This window comes from Anabas testudineus, chromosome 13, assembly GCF_900324465.2.
Source record: "Anabas testudineus chromosome 13, fAnaTes1.2, whole genome shotgun sequence".
NCBI classification, from domain to species: Eukaryota; Metazoa; Chordata; class Actinopteri; order Anabantiformes; family Anabantidae; genus Anabas; species Anabas testudineus.
The window spans coordinates 8817505-8843730 of NC_046622.1; the positions used below are offsets into that span (position 1 = coordinate 8817505).

At 40.7% G+C, this 26226-nt stretch overlaps 1 protein-coding gene across 1 annotated transcript in view; it reads right to left on the bottom strand.

Moving 5' to 3' along the window:
• LOC113164393 (calsyntenin-2) overlaps nt 1-26226 on the bottom strand; it is a 189177-nt gene that overhangs the window by 112621 nt on the left and 50330 nt on the right. Inside the window, exon 2 of the mRNA XM_026363687.1 lies at nt 2202-2324. Coding sequence (XP_026219472.1) covers nt 2202-2324 — 123 coding nt within the window. The remainder of the gene's footprint in view (nt 1-2201; nt 2325-26226) is intronic.

Sequence of the window (26226 nt, forward strand, 5' to 3'; positions counted from 1 at the left end):
TCCATGTACTGTATAGTTGTCACTGGAACAGATAAAGTCAAGTTGATGACTGACTGAGATTGTGTAGGCGCTTGTCAACTAATAAAATGATGTGTTATGACAGACCAGACACAAGCATATGCTCCTGACAAGTTCTGTTCATACATGTGTGTAACTCATGAATAAAAAATAGTCTTAGGTGCAGAATAAAGCTAAAGCTGTACAATTTATCTCTAGAATATAGGTACTTGTTTGTACCACCCACCTTTTTGTATCTTCTTTGTTCTTTAGATGCCTGCACTTTGTTTAGACACATCTGTGCATAAAACAATGAGTCTATCTACACTGGTGGTTTTCACTCTTCCTGTCTGTCTGTGTGATTCTGTAGCACTGCAGTGTTGGCTGATGTCAGTCTCAGGCAGCTTTCAGGCAGGGTACTGCCACATTTCCTGTTGTTCCAGACCAGTGAGTGTGGTGACTGTTGCACCCTGCTCAGCAGTCCAAGAGGATTACTGGACAGGTTTGAAGTGATGTAAAAGACTAGCAGGGACATACTCTGGGTTTGTGTTTTAGCCTGTTTGTATTTTCCTGTAACTTGTATCATGATCGGACACTTTCAGGCAAATACAGATGATAAATTCATGTTTAAAACCACACACATAAACATCTTCTCATTCTTTTCTTTTCTTTTATTATCTATCTATCATATGAAATTCAACCACAGTGTTACAATGTGCTGAAGCAGGTGGTGATTTTATGAGCATATCAAGGTGGAGGGAGGGAGGTGTTTTCAGGGTAATATATTTCTTGCCATCACCGGTGTAGCAGCAAGAACGCTGTCAGTCAAACATTGCTTCCACGTGTCTTAGATGTAGTGTAATTAAATCCTTGCTGTCTTAATTAATGAGGCTTAACTGCTACCTGTGCACTGCCCTGCCACGCCACCCCAACAATGTGAAGGAAAAAAAGTGTGATTCTCTCCAGCTAATTACTGGATTACTGTCTCTTCCCTAGATAGATAAATAGATAGATAGACACAGGAGAGTCACGGTTGGACACCACCGCTTTAAGAGATAGGTGTGTTGAGTGGTGCAGTGTGTATGGGTTTGTTGGGGACGCTCTGAGGCATACAGGCAGGGAGATGATACAAGAAAATTAGGTAAATGAGCAAGTGCTGATGAGAAGAAGCAACACAAGTACAGTGGCTGCAGAGAAATGAGAACCGATAGAGAAGCAAGAAAGGAATGACAAACTGGCAATGTTAATGTTCTTGTTTATTAATTATTTAGTGAGAAATCTCCCCTAGCACACTTGCTTATGAAATCCAGGAATACCCATGTGCTGCTGCATGCATGAGTCTGTGTGTGTGTGTGTGTGTGCGTGCCCGGCTGTCAGTCTATCGAGAGCTAGAGGACATATGCTGGTCAGCCAGCTACCCTCCCTACTGTCTCATCATTTTCTCTCCTTCTCCCTGTAGGGTGGCCATTACAGTGAGCCCCCTCAGGCCATGCCACAACACATGCACAACACACACACACACACACCCACACACACACACACACACAATACAGAAAACTATGAGAAAATGTTTTAGTAAGCATACACACATGCACAATTACACACAATCTCTCTCTCTCTCTCTCCGACCATTCATCCAGCCTAGCTTGAGGGCCTCTGCGAGTGGGCTCCAGCTCTACGTTGCAGTCCCATGCTAAGGCCCTGGCCACATTAGCAGCCTGGTGGGAGATAGGCTGCCTGGGCTTGCCAACAGCCTCCAGCTAACGTCCTCCCACAAGAGCTGGCACCCTTTAGATGAGCTGGAATGGTCACAAAGTGGGAAGAATCTAATCCTTTTTTTTTTTTTTTTGCGGTGTCTTCAACCACCACAGGGCCTATTTAGGCCACTTTCCACTCTAAATAAATATGAAATATGAGTCCTGCATGTGATGTGTGCTCATTGGGAATTATTGGATTAGATGGTTGCAGCACAGAGCTGAGTTGACATCAAGAAAAAAAGCTGTGATGCCACAGTTATAGTACATGAAGCCAATTTAAGCCCCTTCACAGTGATATCACATGACAGCTTCATATGGTTTATATGCTTAGTGTTAGTATATCCTGCAGCTACGCTTCCCTGTTTGGAATAACACCCGAGTCATCCTTGCCCACCTATTGCTCATCATTTTCCATCTGACAGCTATTAAGGTTGAAATGTACCTTACCTGCATAAGGGATGGGGGCGTCTTTGTCCAGGGCTACCAAAGGAGGATCCAGCAGAACAATGTCAGTGTTTTCAGTAATCACCCCGTGGTACGATGTCTCAATCCATGGCTTATGTTTATTCACTGCAGAGACAGAAAGCAAAGTGTGATGTCAGTGAAATACTACAGTCTTAACATACTGGTACTGTATATCTGAAGTTTCATTACATATGGAAAGTGTTAATAGGTGAACAGTTCCACTTTTTCAAAGCACATGCACATTGTATACTTTTCTTGGCGGTCCTCATCCGTTCTCTGTTTCAACAAGACATTCTCAATTTGTTTCACCCCTCAAAGTCCCTTTTTCTATCTTTTGTCCTATTCTTTATTCAGACATTCCCCACAGGTTTCATACATTAGTCAAAACTATATTCAAGGCCAAGTCAAAACAAAGTTCATTGGCTGAGTGCTTGAGGAACAACAATAATGGAGTAATGCCCCTTTGGTTGTGCACAGCACTGTGCTGACCCACTTGCCATTTGTTTACAGGCAAAAGAAGAAAAGAGAAGCAAGAGTAAAGGGAAACAACTGTGGTCTTCAGGCCCTTCTTAGTGCTTTTTGGTGAGCACAAATTACATTTTGTCTGCTTTTTAATAATCAAGTTCAAGGCTTGAAAATGACACAAAGGAAAGCTGTAACTTGAAGCCCTCTGAGGAACAGATGCTGGTGGTAAGATCGCCACCCTCCATGCGGGAGACTGGGGTTCAAATCCCAGCTGTGGCCTACCTCCCATAGCTGCCTTTCCATCTTGTAAGTCGCTTTGGATAAAAGTGTCAAATAACTCAATGTAAACGTCGCTTTAAGGAAACATAATGTTGTTTAATGGGGAATGAGGTCCACAAGCAAACATTACTCTCGATTCAGCAAAAGAAAACCAATGAAAGTTGACTCTTTTAAACTGCTAATCAAGTGATTATTGTTACAGACTTTGATTATTTACTGAATGACAGTAAAAGCTACTTGGCAGTGTTAAAATGTACTTTCCAAATAACCAAAAGACAAACCTTACCACGTATAAAGCTCTTTCCAGTCCTAAAGTACACAAACAACACTTTCATTGCTGTTGTGAAAAAAATGCAACTGCATTTAATTTTCTTTTTATCACTTCCATACAACGTGATTATGTTTCCAGTGCACTTAAAATCTGATTAACAGTAGTATTAAGCACTTCTGCCGGTTGCCAGAGGGTTTGTAAAAAGAATGTGGAACAGCTAAACTAATTTAAATAGAAATTAGAATTTGATTAAAAATATATTGACATATTTGTGTTCAGAGGGAAAATAAGAATCCAAATAGCACAATCTAAACTGGCATTATGATGTACTTTAGTGAATTTATTGTCACAATAATTGGTAAGCTACAAGGCTGACCAGAATATAAAACATTAACAACATGTGTTAAACCTGTGTGCATGATTACTAGTTACATGTAGCTTGCAGAGACCACCTGCCTTTATAGACAGAAGGCGCTATAATCTGTGGCCTGATCGATGGTTCAATTAAAAACATGTATTTTTAATTGTTGTACTACTAGTAGTACTACTACTTCTCCCTCCAAATTAAAATAATTTAAAGCAGACATATCTGGATTTTGGTTGGTGATGGGTCTGATGGAGTTCAGTCCTCTCATTTTTATGTTTTTGTATTTAATGTAATAACAGCAACATCCTGTGACCAGATACTGTGTTTAACATGACGGACTAATTTGACTGATTTTAGCACATGGTGTTTAATTATGTTTATGGGGCCTGTAGGTAGCAGCAAAAAGCTAGTGAGACCTGGGGAAAAACATGCTAACACTAGAGGGATGCATATTCATGAGTGTGAGCCCACAAAGCATAGCTAACAGCCCTGATACAGTCAGAGGAGATCATTTGGGGCAGAGAGACGGGAGCACATTAGTCTATTAAGAGATGATAAATATGTATGAGTTTTCGACACCGGTGAGAGGTAAAATGATACTGGATTTTAACTTTATATGCCAAACCACGGAGAATGAATAGCTTGCTGATGCAGCTATACCGAAAAGTCAAGGGGAAAGCATGATTTGTTTGTGTCATCCGTGACAAAGCGGTGGCTAACAGAGACAAACCTGTTGAAAAACGATCTTTTGCGGTTATTTTGTGGAAGCCTTCAGGTACAAAATTACACAATTATGCACACTTGTGCTTATTTGTGGTCTAGCTTTAAAACTAAATCAAAAATATTTCAACAAAACCACCTAGTGTTTCAGCAGGATAATGAAGGTGTTCTTTCGTAAAGGAAAAAAATAATAATACAAAGCAGGACATTGAAAAACTGATGAAAAAATGTCCTGATTCAACTCGGGACAAGAGATTTGCCCAAAAAATGTGTAATACAAGCTAAAACACAATTTGAGCGCAATGCGTGACACCCAATGAGGAGTCATGTTGAAAATGAGGGGATTCGGACTTGATATTCTGTCGTCTCACAGCTAAGGAGCCCTGTTGACCTTTAAATCCTTGATGCTGTGGCTTGTGCTGCTCACTGTGATTACTTAGCAGTGTCAGACTGACCTAAATGTTCCGTTATCAGCATCACCAACATTTCCTATTGTGAGAGCACAAAGTGATCCAGCTGCAATGTCCTGATACAGCGGCGAAAATGGAGGCTCTCCCCTGTCATAAAAGATACACAACACACATAACAATAGCGGCAGAGAACTGGATGTCACCATTCTGTCTATCAATTTAGTTTTTGTGACATTAACAGTACACAAGCTTGATCCAATGGATAGTTTGGCCAAGCTCAAAGCCTGGTCGTCATGTATGTAGGTGTGATGAAGCCATTAAAGGAGCTTCCACCTGCAGTAATTTCTGCAGTGGCTCAATTGAGGTGCCGTCTATATGTCAACCCCACCCCTATCCAACGGCTGCTGCTCATCCAATCACTGATAAGCAATACAATGCTAACGCTGCGGTAATATAATGGTGTCCGTGTATTGACAGCTCCAGACATGCCCCCAAGTCATTATCACCAAAGTGGATGGATGCGTTTCTCTCTCTTCTCGCAAATAATCCAGGCTGTCAAAGGTTGAAGAGGGTGGAAGGGAGGGTGGGGGTGGAAAGAAGGACGAGCCACACCATCAGTTCCAGAGATTCCCAGGTGAAACATTGCAGCTGCTTACCACGATCGAATGCGGGGCTGTTAGCACTAATGCCTTGACACTAAGTGATTAGTGGCATACTCCTCCGTGGCGACTTGAATCAAAACTAAACACAGTTAATCCTCTAATCGATGTAAAGGGAACAACAGATCCCGCAAAGCCAAATTTGCTGGCATCATTTGACTGTGAACTTCCCATATGTACTCTCTTTACTAAAAGTCTTCAGTCTGTTGTGTGGTAATGTCACAGATCAGAGGATTTATCCTTTCTGACATTAGAATTGATCTGTGTCGCGCTCATCTACAACTCAGACTTCAGACAGCCTCTGATAAGATGTTTGTTTAAAAAAAATTATCAAACACAGAGACAAGTCTGAAATAAAATGCCTAAAGTGCACTCTAAGCGACCCCAATTTTTTAGAACCAAACACCTTCATTGGCTACTAAAAGCACTCAGTAATGGCATGTGATAACCTCTGTTTGTAAATGGAGGGAGGTTGATTTGTGGAAGCTTGCAGCTGTTTGGCAGAGCATGACTAGCTGAGATTTAAGGGCTTTTTACATCTTAAGGACAGAGAAAAAAATGAAACACACAATTTCTGTTTCATGTATTAACAAGCTGAGGAAACTGCTCATCTAGATTGTTGTGTATGCTTATTTAGACCTGAGCTGGGATTCAAATACCATGACCTTTTGCCACTGTGCCACACTGGGGGAAAGCAGTGGGATAAATTCTGTTAACTGGCTTGAGCTAGATTTATTTATTTTTTATTCCATATCTTTCAGAAACCATGTAACATTATTTTAACCTTCAACATTATTTTATTGTATGTGTTTTTAAATGTAAATCAGCCTATAGCTTTTGGCATATTGTAACTAAATTAAGGAAATTATATGTTTCAAAAATAAATTGAATTAGAAATTTGCATAAATGAGAGAAGCTGAAGACTAAATCATTTCTGATCTTGAAGTCCTTTTTATTACAAGGGTTGAGGGATACAGTTATCAAACCTTTACAGGCTAATATAATCAAGTTGTATGACAGCTAAAAGGTGAATGCCGGAGCTCAGCTGCCCTTTACTGCTGACTGTGGGTCAGGGAGACTCATTCGCTCTTGCCATTTCACTGCCAATTAAGCCAAGAGTCTTGGATTTGACTTGAGGCTCTGAGCATGGCAGAGACGTTATAACGGCTGATTAATCTCTGACCAGGCGACAGTATGCCACTGTAACTGTGCTGGCGGGTGCCACCTCTAAATGGGCAGGTGGTGAAATGTGAACAGACCCCTGGGGGACAGGGGAGGAAGAAAAACACTTGTAATTAAAAATAAACGTGTAGGAAATTAAATTCTGATTGATAAGGTCAACAAAAGGGGCTGTGATGAATACATCAGCATAATGAAAAGTAAACGTAGCAGAGACAGTTAGCCATTACTGCGACAAACAGGCAATTACAGCTACATGGCAAGATGGGAGCTTGTGCCAGCTTGGCGATGCTCAGAGATGTCCATCAGAGGGTCACTGTGAATAACGGAGAAGCAGTCCCACTCCACTAGCACTGAGGGGATATGCTTCAGCTCTCTCTTTTTCTTCTCCTTCTTCCTCAAACACTTCATCTTTGCAGTGATCCGTGTCTTCTTTGAACCTTGGAGATCTTCTCAAACTTTAATCTTCTTTGCACTTGGTGCTTTGGCTTCGTGCTTCACAGAGCAAGCTGACAGGAACCATATGGCATGAGATGACTTTATTAAATATAAAAGCTCTTAAGCTTTTATTTCATCTAAATACATTGAGTCTTCACGCTGATTTTGGAATCAGATTTCAGTTAGACTAAAGGGTACCACATGTAGCCTGCACACTGATTAAATCCTTATTTTTACTAATAATTTTTAAAATAAATTTGGTGATTATATATTATAAATTAAATAATTTAATATTGCACTGCCATTTCAGAAGCTGTGAGACACACACGAGACAGAATTCAAGTCAGAATAAAAAACAGGTTGAAATATCCTGACTTTTAGTCTTTTGTTAGCAACATCTTGAAAACAGGTAGAAAACAAATACATTTTTCAACCATACTAAAAATTTCAATGCTAAACCAGACTTAAGAGTAACTATATTGGTGCTCCTGTCCTCTGAATAGTGCCTAAACAGTTGGTTTATTTGTTTGTGCAACACCATAACAATAAATAATAAAAATGGAGCTCGACAATAACACGTTTCACTAAAGCAGGATGTTGAAAACAGATGAGAAGAAACCATGTTTGCAATGTTAAATACAACAAGGGAAGATCAAACTGCAACAGCTGCCAAAGCTCAATGACTAAACGAGAATGGCTTTTATGCTTGGGTAGAATTCAAGCTAGTTTATTACTCAGTCAGAGCATAAAGCAAAGGAAAATGTGTTCTGCCAGAACACCTGGGTCACAGTGAGGCCGCGCCTCTGCAGTCCTTCTCAGACACTGACACCCTGACCTCTGCTTTGTTTGATACAGAGCTCCTTCTGATGTCCTATCATCTCAGAACAGTGTCTGGAGGACATGCAGTGGAAATGAAACTCCGCACTTTCGCCATATCTAAAAAAAAAGGTCTCATGTCCTCCCCTGGGATGTAACTGAAAATCATGACTTGGTCTGGAAATAATTCACCTGTTGCTCCGTGTTTGGCCTTTTGTGGATGTTATGTTTGGATTTAGTATTTGAGATTATGAGCTGTTTGTAGCCCTGGGAAAGGTGAGATAAAGCAGGCTCACACTGCACTTTTTCCAGATTTGTTGAAAGTGGAATAACCCAACAATTCAAAGCCTGTCATGCACCGCCTCCGGTGTGTGTGCAGGTGTGTGAATGTGTAGGTTTATATAATGTATAATATAGGCCTGTGTCTGTTGGTGCATGCTGCTTTTGTTGCCCCTGGCAGGTTGCGGATTCTGGCCACAATCCCAGCGCCTGTGCATGGTAGTGTTGGCAGGCTGAGCGGGGGCAGAGCAGTGTTGCAGCAGGACTCCACAGCCTCTCAGCCTAATGAACCAGAAGCTGCAACTACAGACAGTGCCTGGTGAAACCTCTTGAAGAGCACTATGACCACAGCAAACAAAACTCACAAGCAGCCAAGGTTGATAGACAAGAGAAAAAAATCACATGGATATGCCTTTATTTTTCTGCACTACACAGATGGAAACACTCAATGGAGGCAAGTGCTGCCACACATATCAAAGTCAGGCTTTGTTTGCACCTCAGTGAACAATGGCATTTTTGTTTTGACATCTCTCTTCCTTCTACCCCTTAACATTGTCCCTGCAGCAAAATGATAGAGTCCCAACAAAGGTCAGGCTTTTATCATGAGCTTGTTTTCCATCCACCTTGGCTGAAGTGGAATACCCACTTCTAAACTCAGAACAAAAGAGTAAAGATGGGCTGAAGGAAGTGTGGAGGGCAGCTAAAGCACTATACAAATTGTCTGAGTTTGCCTCTGTGCCGTAAGTGACTATGCGGCGATGTTCCAGCATGCAATGCTCCAGTTTCAGATGGAGACTTATTAACCTGCAGAGATAGAGAAAAGGCTGACTGTACAGTCACTCTGCTGCTCTGTAACCACCCCCACTGCCCCTGGGGAAGAATGAGAAAAACAGACAGAGAGAAAGATGTAGAAGAGTTATGAATTAAAGTATGAAAAAAATAAAGCATCCGTCCAAATATCCAGGAGAAAATGCACTTTTAGTGCCATTACCCCGAGCTATCATGACCCCTCTTTATCCAATGTTTCACAGTCACAATTTTTTCCCCCTCTGTGCGTCATTTGAGAGCTCTCATCCTGGTCCATTATTGTATGTGCAATTTGAGACACGGCATTTACAGCTTCATGCTTTTGTCGCACACACGCACTGAGAGCATTTCAGGAGATACACGTTCACAGCAGAGTATTAACAGAGGTCTGGAGATAACGGGGAAATGCTGGATATGTACATGACACTTAATGTTTCTAGGACATGACAGGGAAACGCTATTGACAGTATATTACCAAGTATTTAAGAGTGTGATGGTATATTTACATCAGAATCACAATATGTGGAACTAGTTTGCACAGTAAGTCCTAACTCAGTTTAGAACCATGCTATCTGATGACTTTGCGAGTTATGGGATTACTTTTATAACAACTGAGCACAAGTAATTGAGAAACCCTTTGGTATTTATTTGCTGAATTTCCATTTTAAACTCATTCATTCCTCTCGTCTTCTTACTACCAGACTTATATTCAACTTTGAGATATAAGGACTGCTACTGATAGCCTATGTTTCACTAAGTCAAACTGTAAAGCTGTGTGTATTTAATCCATAATTGCTGACATTTTCAAATGGATTACGGCTCTGGCTCCGGCCCCGGGAAGTTGACATCCTTGTTCTTAATCCTGCCTACCTCAGTTTTGTAGTCAGGATTCTGGCTTTTTCCAATGGGGAAAACAGCAGTCAACAAGCCTGGCACCAGACTATTAAAGAGCAAGTTCATCCACTCCAATAATCCTGCTTAAACTGACAACAGTGGTGACATAAACCGCGCACCACCGATGTACAAAGGTAAATATCACCTTGCTGACGCCCTCTATAGTTTTAAGGATTTCTCCCTTAGGTCCTTGATATTTATGTAAGTGTGCAACTCTGCAGACTAGAGCTGGAAGGGACCGTGTAATTATCAAAAAGTCCAACACCATAACTCTTTTTCTTTTAGTTTTGAGGCATTCTGGTGGCACAGACATGTAACACTTAATGACAGCATAATTTAATGGTATCTTCTCCACAAATCACTCTGTAAAACAGGTGGATGTGCTGTAAAAATGCATATATAGAGAGAGCTGAATATCCTGAATATAAAACAGCCACAGTTAAACACTACTGATTCTAACCACTTCTTCTGGCTCCCGCTGCTCAGTAAGAGTCTCTTAAGTGCAGATGGTTTAAAGTGTGTGCTGTGCATGTATTGGCGAACAAAGAGTCAGTGTAAGAGACAAGTTCCCAGCTCTTTTTGATCCTTGCAGCTGGCACCTCGGGGTTGAAAACACATTGAGTAAATAAAAGTATCTGTGGTGTAATCCTTTTAGAATGGCTGGGCTTTTGAAGTGAAGGCCACCGTATTATGGAACATGAGGTACACTATGCACAGTAATCTGGTTAAAGAAAAGTGTGTTTGCGTGTGTGTGATATGAGGAAGCACAGCTCCAGCACCTTCAGCAGCGTGACCTTAGGAACAATTGTTTCTGTTTTATTTATATTTTATCAACTTGATCTAAGATTTTCATGTTTTGCTGTTGATTTTTAGATTTATTTTTAGATCTCTTCATCCATACACTTTCATCACTAAAGTGCATGTCTGGTCAGTCACTCTTTTCATCTTAGTTGCCTATGGCTCTTTTACCTACAACACACACACACACACACACACACTGCTCTCCACAGCACTTAGTCCCCTGTGCTCCTAAGAGTGTGTCTGTGATTCCTCCAGGCAGTCCATTCCATTTTGCCTCTATCTTTCTCATATCACTCTGAAAATCGAAGGCAAGTGGGAAAGGAGATGTGATGAGCAGAAGAGAGCATCCCTACTGGGACTCTTTGGACTACTGCTAAATACACACACACACATATACACACACACAAACACACCATTTAATCTCACCTAATCCTGGAGGGATGGAGGGGGGAAAGAGTCTGCAAACTAAAACATGTAATTTCTGCACCTCCCCCAGTTCCCAGAAATGACACGAGAAGGACTATGAGGCTACAGGACAAAATAAGTGTGGGTCACACAAGAACACACAGTAGAAGTCAAACTCTACAGGTGTTACCTTTAGCAATGAAAACTAGAGAGCCGTTTATGGGGAGACTGTTCCCTTGGTCACCTGTTGAGTGATAAGAACGAGCTCACAAACATCCTCTACGTGTATGTGGGAGTTTGACCTGACTTTTATGTATGATTGTCCTTTCAGGCTGGTTGTTGATGGAAAAAATCCAGCTCTTGAATTTACAGTTTGTCTGTTGAAATACAAACAGGACTAAACTAAATTCAGTTTGCTGGTGAATATGAGTTTAACGTCAACAGCTGCATCCATGTAACCAGCTTAAAATACATTTAAGCATTATTTTTTTACTATAATAAATAGAATTCAGGAGGTGATATGGAAAATGAATGATCATGTGTTTATGACATGTCCATTACCTCATTACTGATTCGATAATGGTGTATAGATGCTTTTGATGTACTTTGCTTTTGGTGGTTGAGATAATGCAAGCAAACTCCAAATTAAACAATAAGAATATTGTCCATGACCTCTATAACATTTAGAAACATTTTATGAATTCTCGTCCCTATGGACTGAATGGCCTTTACATCCACCCCAAACTCTTCTTTCAGAAGACTTTCCTGCTCCATTATAATGTCACAGGACTTCCCTTTTTTTTTTTTTGGTTCCTGTAATAGTTGCTACTTGAGGGTTTTAGCACATATTGTACTGGGGCACTAGCAAAAGTGGCTGATGCTGTTGTTCTCCTTGGGAGCACAGTCTCAAATGTGGTCATTAATAATAAGAATAGCACCAACAGAAATCTGCTGTGAAAATCACCAAAACAGTTTTCTGCTCTAAGAAACCAGCAACAAATCTTAAATACATATAAAAAGCTCAGAGTACAGCACAAAACCAACTGTGTGTTCAGTGTTTAGGATGTTTATCTTACGTCTAATCCTAAACGTTGTGTCACTCTGAGAACTTTTAGCAAGTTAGTTTTATTCAAAACATGGTCCCTGGCCCAAACTAATCATGCAACTGTACAAAAACTTTTCCATCTCTATAGAATTTGTAGAATATTCGTTCCTTATCATTCTAAAGCTCTGATGATTCATGATGGATACCAATGGGAAAAGATAGTTATCTATTGTAGACAACAATAACTCAGCTGTCACAAAGAAACAGTTTATTACAAACTGGGCTGAAGAATATATTTCCACGGACATGTGTATTCTCCCGCCCACGCTGCCCTGTGCTGTACATCAGTACGTTTTTATTTTTCTTTTTACATCATGCTGCACTGAATCTTTAAACTCAAGCCTTGTGTTTCACCTGTCCAGCACAGTTTTCCCATGGTTGAACATGAAAAGCTGTGGTGCATGACCATGAAGCCCTGGCTATGAAGTGAGAACACAGAGGCCTGGAGGGCAGCGATGTAGATGAAAGTGCTTCAAACATTCTTTAACCTCCACCATATCTGGGAACATTCACCCATTCACACATGTCCAAAACGAGCGCTCTCGCTCTCTCTCTCTCACATCCACACTCAAGCACACCCTAACCCAGAAGCAGATGCCAGTGGAGCTTGGCTGTTGGATGTGCTCCGGGCACGTCTGATGTACTGACAGACGCTTTATTTAATCTTGAGTGTGGTCGCTCCAAGAAGATTGAAATAGGAGCTACATCTTGTATGAAGTGGCGGGATGATGTGTACAGTACGTGATCTGTTAGTGTGTATTTTTTAAGTCCATAACGTGGCAGCGACAGGAGCGCTTGTGTGAGGCAAAGCAAAATTACAGACAGCAGTTCTGATTAAAACTAAACAAAACAAAAACATCTAAACACAATAGCAGACGGTCAGCACACACCCACAGTGCCCACTTAAAAACAACAGACCACAGTGAATTGTGACAAACCATTGTTGTACCAGTCCTCCCACTGACCACCACTCATCATTTTGTGGGCTACATCTGCACCCTGGGTCGAACCGTCTGTATTTGGCACTTGCACAAGTTCTAAAGCGATCACTTATATAGTAAAGATGTGTGTTTGTGGGTTACAATACTGTGCTCTCAACTTGTTTTCAACTCCGCCAAAGTTCAAGTGGCTATTTTTATTTCCATTAAACTGAAGCAAATGACAGAGAGAGAGACTGTTTATCGCACATAATTCGCTGCAAAGTTGCACTTTGTTGTTTTGTGCAGGAAATTAATTCAGGTGGAAATACACATGGGGGTTCAATGGATTAAGCTAGGCCTCTGTTTGTGGTGTATTGTACTGCAGGAGCTTTGAAAAGGCACATGCCTTGTAACTAAATGTAAAAACAAGCTTCAAACATTTCACAGCGCTGTAGAAAAAGCATGTTCGCTGAGCACAGCAACATTATCCCTCTGACCCCTATTTGTGTCTTATTTAGCTTTGAGATCTGGGTTTCTTATAAAGTAAGTGTGTGAATACAAAGCCAAATTGTCAATAGTCAAAAAAATGGAACAGCAGTGGTTGAATAATGGGAGATCTGTCAGTGTGCAGGAAGGAGGGAAGTGATTTTGGCTGTTATAGTAAGTGGTTATGGTAGCATGGATTTGAAATAAGGAGACTTATCTGATCATCTGGGAGCTATGAACAATATACCACATGCTTTACCACAAGTTTAATCAGCCAATCAATCTACCTGTTTAGTGCACTGACTGACAAATAACCAGTCAAACAATGACACACAAATGGAACTTGCCGGTTGCAGGTGGTGTCACTGCATTTCCAGACATCAGGAATTAGCTCCAAACGGTATTATTATTTTTAATAGAAATGACACACACACAACTAAGACCTCAGCTGTAATAAACAAGACTTGAATAGACACTCACAGGAAAAAAAAAACATGAATGGCTGCAGAGTCTGGATTGATTTAAAAGATTTGAACAGTCGGGAGCAGCAGAGCTGTGGATATGGAGCTCTCAGAGAATGAGAGCACCGAGGCTTAGATGCTACTTATATCGCACTCTCTGAATAGAGCCGTATACGGCATATGGCTCTGTTTGGCCCTCACGACCAGCTGGCTGGATCAGAGGCCAATCATTTCTAACCCACTGCGACAGACGGGTGGGTGGAGCGGACAGACAGACACAAACAAACATTTACTTTGCAAAGGAAATATACAGTAGACAGACACAGCGCAAGCCAGAAAGAGCCCACCCACAGGCGTCACGGTGGCCTCCTTGACTAGTGTCCATCTGACACAGGAACAGCCTGCTCATGATTGACCTTAAAGTATTCAGAGGAGGGTTTATTTCCCCAGACATGTGCAATATCGATACCTTACCTCCCCTGACTAGTACTGCTCAATACATTTTTAACAGATGTGTGATTCCTAGATGTTGTATACATTGTAGAAACCCTCTAATGAAGAGTATGTGTCACTATTCTTAGAGTGGAAGCAAGAATTGGTTAAATAGTTTGTCTTAAATATTTTCTTTACTACGGAGCGTTATTTCTAAGGCCTTTTCATCAGCTTTTACGGATGCCATTTGGCTTGGAGCTGCAGTCAAGTTTTTCAGTATCATATCAATAAGATTTTTTTATTTTTCGCCTGAATATTTTTCTTTCAATCACTGTCCCAAAAAAGTTTAAACACATACATTTAAACAATAAAACAAAAAATTCAAGTGAGTGCGAACAGAGGCTCTGTGTATGGACGGCCCAATTCACATTGTTTGACCCAATACTGTTGTCTTGTTTCTCCCTTTTCTTTATTTCTTTATTTTCTTTCTGTCCGGCATTTAAATTCACTATTTGCTATTCATGACTCCCAGATACAAAAGAATTGCCTCAAATAAAGTATGAACTCTGCAATCCCATTACAGCCCTCCCAGCTCCAATCCAAATGGCATTGATTTGAATGGCTTTGCTTTGGGTTACACCCATCTCAACGTGATTTCAATTATTTTGCGGAGGCGATGACAGGTCAACAAAGGCAATTACATCCCAATGGCTTTAGGGAGCTATTTTCCACCCAGAAGAAAGAAGTAATTTAATTTAAATAGCTATGATTACTGAAATGTTCTCTACTGCAAGTTACAACAGCTTGAATGTTTTATAATTTGACAACTTCTATTCATTTGCTTCCAATGAAATCCTGAAACCATTCAGTGCCACACTTAACTCTGGACAAAACAGAGAGGAAAAGATGAATAGTAAATATGTGTAGGTAGGGACTGCTACACACCCTAAGTCAGTCTATACAGAGGAATTTAGAAAATCCAAATTTCAAAGTGAACACGAAAATTAATCTCATAAAACCATCTTTCTTGTGGTACAGCAGAGACGGCTCACTCGTGTTGTTGAGCAGTAAACTGGCTTCAATACTCAGCTGGGTGCGAGAACGCATGTATTACTTACAATACCTGCTGCCTGTTTAACAAGCGTAGAGTGCCTGTGTTGTCAAGTGTGTGATAAATTGAACTGAATACCACAAGGGAAACAAAATCTCTTGTGCTATAATCAGCCTAAATGATATTTGGTTATGAAAAATGGCTTTAATCTAGAGCCAGAGTCTGCATAATGGAGCACAGCCATGCGTGGTATGAGGCTTTGGTTTGGTGGTTCGAGCTACCACCTGACACTGGCCATTTGCAAACATCATGGTTGCCGAAAACAATGAATGTTTCGCAGAAATGAATAATGTACAGGTTTGTAAGTTTGTCTCAAAGCAAAAGTCAGATCCCTGAAGGTTTTTTTTTTCATGCTTAATTGTTCTTCCTGTGCTGCCAATTTAAAAACAATTTCCTAATGTGATTCTAATATGGTGCTGGAAAAATCCAGCTTTTCCTCTCTTGTGTAAAAATACAATCAGATATTTTCTTGAAGAAAATACGAAGATTCAGTGGTCTGACGTATAAATCAAGTGGATATTTTGTTACAGTGTCTTTAGTTTACAATTAACTCTTTTTATTGCTTTTATTATTATAGTTTACAATTAACTCTTTTTATTATTACCCTACAGCTGCAGCTTAACAGGAAAAACAAACAAACAAAGTAACATTTTCATACTAAAAAATGCAACACATCCACTCCAGGAGTCATTTTATCTTACGAATACATTTACTGAATATAGTTTTGCATAAAATAGGATGTGGAATGTCTGTTCCTGATAGTTTAAAGGCCAGTATGGTCTGTTTCAATGTGCATACAGTTTGAGGGCCTGACTATTGCTTTTATTGAATAAAAGACAAATTGCCCATTCAGACTGTGTTGGCCCTCAGTCCACATTATTTCAATAGATGAGGGAAACCTCATGTATCATGACCCAACAATGTACTTCAATACAAACCTCTCGGTGACCCCGCTAGCAGTGTTTACAGCTACTACTATAATCAGACAGAGCTGGTTAACTCACACTGACGACGATCTTGGGGATAAAAGAAAATCATGCACCTCGCAGCAGTATCCATAAAGGAAATAACATAAATTCATTCTGTTGGTGGCTCTGTAACCATTTTTACAAGCGGTGCCATAACTGTTCACGTGCTGACTCTCTGGCCCATACTTGACACATCTGCTCCCATCCACAGAGTGCAGGACAGTGTCCATCAGTATTCCAGGTGAGGTCTGGTGCCTATGAATTTTTGAGTTGCTCAAAGACTTGCCACCAAGCATAGTGTAAAGATGCTGGCTGCAGTTCAAAGACCTCTTAGCATCAAAAGGAATACAGTGCTGAGGTAATTTCAGAGCAGAAGGGGGAGACAAGGAGGTGCAATGATAGGTTGTAGAGGGGATAAGGTACAGGAGGAGTCCAGTTAAGATTAGTGACAGGACATTAAAATAGAATGGAAATGGTAATAGTCTTCGCCAATACTGTACGTGTTTTGTCTAATGGGTACATGACTCACCACCAAAGCTCTTTCAGGTGTAAATAATAAAGGGGAAATACATCTTAATGGCAGCAGATAAAGGTTTACCCAATTTTAGCACACTAATCTCTGAGCTTACATTCAGTTGTTGGTATTCATTAATCATCATTGAGCTAGAGCGCTGATCCGTAGTCAGATCAGGTCATTCAGGTTAATGTGAATACAATGATCAAAGTCAGTGAGTTGGTGATTCTAGCTCAGTACTCCTCATCTGTAAAACTGGATAAATATCAGCTATGTGCTTGTGGATCCAGGCTGGCTGCATAGCTTAATCACACTGACAGACACAAACACATATACGCACACGCAGTTGATTGGAAAAAAGGTCAATCTTCCTTCTGTCTTCTCTGCAGCGTACAATGTTGCTTATAACCCACCTCCCTCCCTCACGCACACATGTTGTGACTGAGATTCGGGGGCACTGTGAGGAATAACTCTAACCACAAATCCAATATTCACATATATCGAAGCAGGTGGAGGTTGTGAGGTAAGACCAGGGGCTGGTAGCTCACGTGTGAGAGGGTTTCTGTAGCTGTGTACGAGTGGAGTGGGGATGTGCAGGTGTGGAAAAGATAAAAATCTAAGGCTTCATTGAGCTTCAATCTACTTTGTGCTGCCCGCTCACGGTTTGGTGGCAGCCATGATGATTTTCTGTTGTTTCTGTTCATTCTGTTCCAGTTATTCTCTGCACTGAGAAAAAAAAAACAAACCCAAAACAAACAAAAAAATAAAAAAACTCTGTCCTTCATTCTCATTACTGGTAAAATAAATATATTACAGCTATGCATGATCAGACTGCAGTGAGGGAGAAAGAACAGATGAGTGAAGGGAAAAGAAAAAAAAGCCAGTGAGAGAGAAACACACTCATCCATTTTTCATGGCTGCTCACTGCAGAATCTGCTGGACCAGAAAGAGAGAGAGCAGGAGGTGGAGAGGGAGAAAGAGGGAGAGTGAGGTGTAAGGAGGGAAACAGGAGAGCGTTTTCATCACTTGATACAAGCTAATCTTCTCTTTTTCAGTCCTCACATGTTGACTAAACTTCAACAGCAGGACCAGACTGAGACTTTCAATAGAGCATCTTCGAGGCTCCACTGGTTTTTTTGTAACCGATCAAGTCAACTGTCCACTGAATTTACTCCTCTGCTTTTGACTAGTTGTAATTCTAAGGAGCAATCGCTGATCGCCCAAAAGAGAGAGTGATTGTTCAGCTGATTCGCTGCCAAAAGCGTAGTAGCATGTGCACGCCATATAGTATGTCGAGTAGATACGCGCCGCCCACAGTGTCAAACTTATATGCATTTTACGTATACATTATTCAGCTTACTGAGTCTGAAAAGTTGAGCTGCTGTCAATCATGTTCTGACAACAGCCCAGACAGAGGGTTTTGGAGGTCATGCTAACAGGAACTCAGCCAAGAACGTGGGATTGCTGCAATAAAAGCAAAAGAAGCAAACTATAATTCAATCAACTCCTCACAACCGTTGTTCATTAACTGTTCAAACTAATCTGATTACCGCCGCCGAGGCCCCGAGACCTGCAAAATGATACCATCTGATAAAAATGATATACATTAGTAATACACCTAATCTAATTTTTTATCATTTACATTATCTTGATAGCTTCCCTTTGGTGCTGCTGTGTGCACACGTGAGAGTGTGTGTCACCATAAATCCGGATAACCTTTCAGATGGTGATCTTTTCCCCCGTGACTCACACATTTCCTGTGCTAGATTATGCTAATGCAGCATTTGAGCCACTAGCAGTCAATGAGAAATCGGTAGAGGGCCCATTTTTTGTGAATCAGCGGTGCATGATGCAAACACTGTGCAAAATGAACACGGGGTGGTAAATATGCTTAGTATGCTTTCATGGCAAGAAGCATGTCGCACTGTAAGACTGTGCATGGGGTACAGTATGAGTGGAAATTTATGGACGGGTGTTCTCCACGTGTCAAACGTCAGGTTTTGCAGCAGTTGGCTTGGCGCTCCCACTTCTCAAGATACATAATGTTATTTACTTTGCATTAATTTATTCTTGCCTTCAGGTTCCAACAATGAACTGGAACTAGAGCTTGGTGTTGATTCTCAGTGTAAGTACTACCACCTAATTTACATTCAACACCCATTTCAGCATGACACCCATCCCGCCCTTGTGCTATGCCAGGTGTCTGGGGCACAGAAATATCTATCGGACAGTCAGGTGCATTTCAAGGTCACCAAAATGCCAACATGCCTTAGTTCTGCAGTCCTTGTGCAGCCATAAAACTATAGCTCAGACATGAAAAGTGACTAAAGGATAGACCCCACTATGTGTAATGCATATGAATGTGTGAGTTTATCTGTTGTTTGCTATGTTTCACAGAGGAGCAGGATCTGTCTGTAAAGAGTGCCTGTGCATAACTGTGTAAACCGCTCTATGTGTGTTTATACGTCCCTCAATGTGGATGAGAGTGTGGTTTAATTAACATCTGATTACGTCTCAGCATCTTCCCCTCACCCCTCCTTTTCTTTTTTCTATCTTCCACCACTCTCCATATTACAAGGCCTCTTATTAATGAGATGCATTAAAATGGATAGATTACCACCGCTTCTCCACCTATATTTATTTCCCTTCGTGTAGAGACATCGCAAACCGTTCTTTCACTGCCTGTTATTGAACGTGTATCCATATTGTCTTCTACTTCATATTCTGCAGGCGTCGTCCCTGCAATATCCACACTGCACTACATATGATTCCCAAGGGAGCCTGAATACCAGTTAATCACTAGTAAAGGGAAACAATTTGTGTGGATGCTGGATGAATGGTACATTTATGGTTTAAAGTTTAAGTAGTGCAATTATTGCCCAGATAATTATCTTAATGTCACAGGACAGTTTCAGCTATTGAAACATTATGTGAAACTTTAAGGTACTTCAAAGGCACTTTCTGTACGATCAGAACAACGATGCAGAACAATTACCTCTTTGGTATAATTGAACCATTCTACCCTGACTAGGCTGCAGCAACCTTGAAAGTTTCGAGCCATAGCGAGCGGTTCATCAGCAGTTTTCTAGCCTGTGTGATTTAGTTGGTTTACACACTCGGATGTCTTTACACCATAGCTGCAATTTTAATCTCCCATAATCCTCAAACACACAAATGTGTTTCAATGACATCATATGATAGGAAACGTCAGGTAATTTACTTGGATAAGTACCTTTACCTTGACATCCCTTTTATTGCTCATTTGTGCAAGTAATGAGCTTTGTTTGCTTTTATGTAGTTGCTGACATAAGCTTTGCAAGCAACCTCATCAAATATGACTGTATTTACCTTCAAGGCAATAAAGCAGTAGGAAGATCGGCTTGCTGGCTGATCAGCTGCAATGCGACCTTACTTTCAAATGAGGTCTTGATCCAAGGTCAACTGATTAATGTGCATGGGCACTATTTGTACTATTTGAATTTAACTGCAGAAAAGTTACACAGATGTTAGAGTCTCGAGGATTTCTGAAAGTCACACATTAAATCTAGATCACCACTTTTTGGAATTACCATGGGAGATATGTTATCCCGTACAAAAGAAGGGCTGTGCCTCATGTTGGGAAGTTCCATCTTCAGTTATTTTTGTGTGAAGAAAACAAACACCTCATTTTCTCTTTTTTCCCATTAGTAATTTCTCTTGCTCTCTCGCTCTCTCTCCTCTTCTTGCCCCTCATCATCTTTAATATCTCTCTCTTTCTCAGTAGCCGTTCCACACTGTCAGCCAATTCCTGCCTAGCTGTAGCCCAAAAGTGGCTGCGCTTGGCTGATTCTACTGATAAGAGACTGAATGCCTGCTGTCCAAAAAGGACAGCAAAGGGGAGAGAACAGGAGGATGGAAAACAGAAAATGCTGGGAGAACTGAGAAAAGATAAGGATAACAATTACTATTTTGGTAGTATTTCAAAAAAGCCAGCTGGGCTTGTGTTTTTACACTTAGCAAGCAAGACACTGGCACACTTCTAGTCTCACCTTACTGTAGATACATTAAATTATGTTCCAGTGATGTGTAAAAGGAGCCTCTGTGAAGTACTCGCCTTATCAGAAAGGAGATCTACTAATAAAAAATCTTTTTTTTCACTCCAGACACACGATGCTACTGCATCAGTGGAGGACGATCATTTGCATTTACATTAAATGGTGATGAGGGGAGTGGTAAAGTCAGTGTGGGAGAGAATGAGGGAGGGTTAAGGTCAAGTTGTACTTCGCAGAGACACTAATCTCCTCTGGGGAAAAGAAAGGGAGCTACCCTGGAATGAGTAGAGCTGGATGAGGGGTGAGAATGGGGGAGGATGAACATGGTTGAAGCATATTTAACTGCTGACTGAGTCAACTATAATTATGTTGAGGTTCTACTGCACATTTGAGTTACTTTTTAAAAGCCATATACATTTTTACCTGCCTAGGATCTTGTCTGAAATTTGTCTCCAACCCATTTAACACCACTGTACAGTACATAGACTTTATTTACATGTTACAAAGCTTCATTTTTCTGGTCGAAAATTGATCTCATGCTGTTCAGCAGGGGTACAGACTTTATGCCTAACAGCATGAGAGTCTCCCACCATCAGCTACACATAGTAGCAACAGTTTTCAACAGGCAAGTGTAACTGTACTTATTTACCATTCTGCTCAGAGATCTGATCAGCAAACCTGTCATTTAAAACATTTAAGGTAAATATAGTTTGTTGGCTTGTGTTGAAAAGGTCGGCAGTTCCCAGCATTTATTTCCCCCATGCACACTATATAATGAACATTTTCAAAGCATTTTTCAAAACCCCAGTTGTTGAGGGTGAAAATGTTTCACTTTTCAAAAATAGTCTTGAAATTCTTCTGAATTTTTGTGAACATGGTCAAAATCTTGAACAAGTTTAAGCTCTCTGTTTGAACTGCAACCCCAAGTTTGCTTCCTCTGTTCTGACTGCCAACACAGGGGTTGTACACAACCTCTGGAGGAGCAAGGATCATAGTTACACACAAACACATTTTCACATTGAAGCAGACCAGTGTGCATGCTGTGAGCAGCCTGTGCCCTTTACTGCTGGTCTCCTGCTGTGTTACACAGAGACTAGTGGTTTTTTCCCTCCCTGAGCCCCCCAGTGTCCATATAGTGATCTCTTTAATGACTGCCAAGAGATGACATTTTTTTTTATCACACAGAGTGCAGAATAAACAATAATGACAGCCTTTATTGAGTGTTTGCAGATCAAATCTACATACACAGCGACTGATTTCAGTAATTTCCAACTGAATGTAATTAAGTATTATTAAGCAAGCAGACAATGTGCAGTAGCAACAAGGTAGCACATATGTTGCATGTTGTTATATAAACCAAATGTAAATCTCAATATTATTCTAATTGAAACGGAAAAGGTTTCAGTCAAGAGTATTAATTAGTTAAATAGAAAAACAATAGAAAATTGTTAAAATAGATGTCCCTTTAAGTTAAGGTTTGGCAATAGTCCAGTTACACAAACTTTCATCCTAAGACACATTGCCATTGCCGTGCATACGTTATTATTCGCCTTGAAACTTTGTGTGACTGTGAATGTAGGGTGAAAGTCTGAAATGTAATTAGGGGCCAGTCACACTGACATTAGCTACATAGCAATTTCCATGTTATCTCTATGAAAACCTCACATGGCCCCCTGCATTGCCCCCTGTGATTGCCATGGAGACCTGAAGAAAAAAAGGCTAAGAAAAGTGATTGGGTTGGCTTCAACTGAAGAAATTACAATAGCTCACTTCGTCATCGTCCTCCGACACATCATCCTCCTCACTAACTTCATATTACACATGAATGCACATTCTTAAGGCTACAGTTAATGAATAGCACCCAGTCCACATGGAGGACAAGTGAATTTCTATGTCAGTCCAATATGAAAATACCAACTGAAGGACTGGTCATTATATACATATAATACATATATACACATACACATATGTACCTAACCTCAGTTAGAGCTGTGTTTGTGTGAGGAAGTCAATCATACTTTCAATTTAACTCTAACATTGAGGCCATGGCCTTCTCTGCGAGGAAGCATTAAGTCGCTCTCCCCAGTTAAGGACTTGTGAATGTGGTCCTGCATTTGCAGAAATGTGGCTGCTGTTGTGGTCGTTGTGGTGAAGAGGCAGCTCTTGGTTTACCAGTAGATCTGTGTCCACACAAGCTTTAAATGGTGAGCAGAGGGATGAGCTTGCAAGTGACCACAGCTATCAAGTATCATGTTAAAATGAGTCATATTCTCTTTTGGCTTGGCATTCTCTACTCAGAACCCGAGAGCCTGAAAGGTATTGCTAGGCAGAGGGATATCAGAACTATGTTAGCCTGCATCCACAACAATCCAGCCCATAAACAGAACTTGATGGAGGTCTCCTCGAGTGCTATAAACGAAGACTGGGGGTAAGATCCCTTCAAGTCTTCTCATTTTCATTAAGCTGCTGCCTATCAACCAATTACATTGTAACTAATCAATTAAAATCCAATCATTGTCAAGCTCCATAACCAATCAGCTTTATGATGGAAAGTCTAAACATCAGCACAGTGTCTCTGCCTGTTTCTGTAGATATAAAAGAAGGAGGGCAAGGAAGGACAGCAGAAAACAGAGAGGTCGCTCCCAAGGACTGGTAAACTGCAGCCAGGCTAATGACAGAAGATAAGAATCGAGGCTAGAAGCAACCTTGATGAATATGGTAATGAAGGTACACACAAGTGCGAACAAACTCCCTCTTACATTTATAATAAACTATAATAAAATTTCCAAATGACTGCTTTTCCTGTTCCCTCTACCACAACATAGTAAATTAGGTTGGGGTTTAACAGCTTCAACAACAGCTCTAAACATATGAGGTTTTAGCAGGACACTGAGTCCCACAATGCTAGATCATCAAGAAGACACTTGGCAGAAATGCATCATCTAAATGTCTGAAATGTAAAGTATAAGGAAAATGAAAAGCAATGAAATATACAAAGGAAGGAAAGATGAAAAGAGTTCAAAGAGAGACAACTTTGCCATTGTTCTCTGCTCATTGCATGGAGGCCGGCTCGGAGCCGGGCCGCTTTGATTGTTCTTAACGAGATTAACGTTTCGAGGAACCCTAAAAAGGCTGTGCTGTTAATGAAGGCAGATCAGATAAGAACAATGCCGGGAAGATTAAAAAGGAAGAAGAAAGGGGGATGAAGTTGGGATGGGATGGAAATAAGTGATGAAAAAATGTTGGTTTTTAACTGAATTTCATTTCTACAGTATCTCTGAGCTGGAAATATGTACATTGGGCACTGATAGTAATAAACCAAAAGATAGTGTTACACTTGGATGGATGCTTTGTTTTGACTTTCAGTGAACTCACTTAATTACATTTTGTGAAGACCCATCAATGCAGCATGCTGTGAATTGCTAATGCTCAAAAAATGACTCTCTCTCTCTCTCTCTCTCTCTGGGTGTGTGTGTGTGTGTCATTAAGCTCAGTGAGAGAATCTATTAGGTAGGAGTTGTGAAGGTAATCCCCTTGATATCTCGGCTGCAGGACCACATCACTTTTTCTCTCTTTTTGTCTTTCCTTCCTCCTCCCTCTATCACTTTGTTTTATCACTGCAGCAGCCTAATGATGATGAAAAAGTTGTGGACTCAGCAAAGGAGTAAGAAGCGCATTACCTATGTTGCACACATACACACACATTCGCACATACACATCCTGTGTAATGATTGTGGGTGGAGGCAGTGGGTCTATGCTTTGGCTTCACCACTGCCTAATAGCTCCACTGGAGCTACAGTGATTGGTACAGTATGGTGTGTAATGCGTGTTTGTCTGTCAATTTGTGGGGTGTGTGTGAAATGATCAGCACTAATGGGCCTAGCTGGCTAAACCTTGGTGCTATTTTGAAGCTAGATGGGGATTTATGCTTGTCAAATGGTCGCACTTACACATACATGTCCTTAGAATTAATTTATTCCTTTGAATGTAGAAACAGAAAATAAGCTGCTGTGCAAAAAGAAGAAAAACAACAACTACGGGCACAGAGAGAAAGTTTCAGTGAGGTTTGATGTTCAAAGTACCTCAGGTGTGGGTGTGTGTGTACAGTATATATGTCTATTTGTGGTTTAACAGGAAGCTGACATAGGAAACGTTGGACTCAGAGTTGTCTCTTGCCAGGGGACCAGCTACTTTTATCTGTGTTAAAAAAAGAAAGATGCTGCAGAAGTACAGCACAATACTGATACTGTTACAGTACTGCAAGGTGTTTATATTTGCCAAAGTATTGACAGCACTTTATTGATTGTAAAATTATTGTCAGCAGTCGAGGACTAATGGTCAGAGAAGCCTGTGACAGAAGGTCCCCAGTTGAGTCCAATTGAAGAATTAAATGTGGGTGGGTTATGCCTTGCCATAAGAAGTAGAGAAAATGTTATTATAAACAATAATGTTATAACAGATCTTTCCTGAAAATCTCATGCTGTTTGGTTGAATAACAAAAACTGAGGTTGAGGTATTTTTATTATTGTTAGTGTTACGTCTGTGCAGATGTTCAGTGTATGAAGAAGATCTGTGAAAAGAAAACAGACAGAGAGAAATATAGAAATGGAGAGACCAAATTACAAAAGAAGACACAAGGACAGTAAGTAATTCAGCAGTTGAGCACTGCACTGAACCATTCTTCTGTCTACTGTAAATGCCAGAACGCTGTGGTGAAGTCACAAGCCTACAGCCCAGAGCCTGGCTGTGTATTAGATGTTGTAGAATAAATAGTGGCCATGCCCACCTAAGGCTGTTCATATGATTTGCACTGTGTGACAAACTCCTGGTAAATCACCATGTGCATGGAGCACTGTCACATTAATGACTCCATAACTTAAAGGAGACCTGACACCTTCCCATACGAAACTTCTTCAACCCATATACATATATTAATGTTTTCAATTATTTAGCCTTGGTGTCATCCGCCAAGGACGAAGGCATTAAAGAAACTGAATGGATTGTCTTGTTGGTAGAATGAAGCATAAAGAAAGAGAAAAAGTCCGACCTTAAGCCATTTAAATGTTGGTGTCTGTTATTCTCTACGTAACACTCTGTGGATACGTTCTCCATATGTAGCATATGTGTTCGTGCTGCTAACTGTGCATGCATTCACCACAGCAGATGTGAGGGATACATTAGTTGTTGCA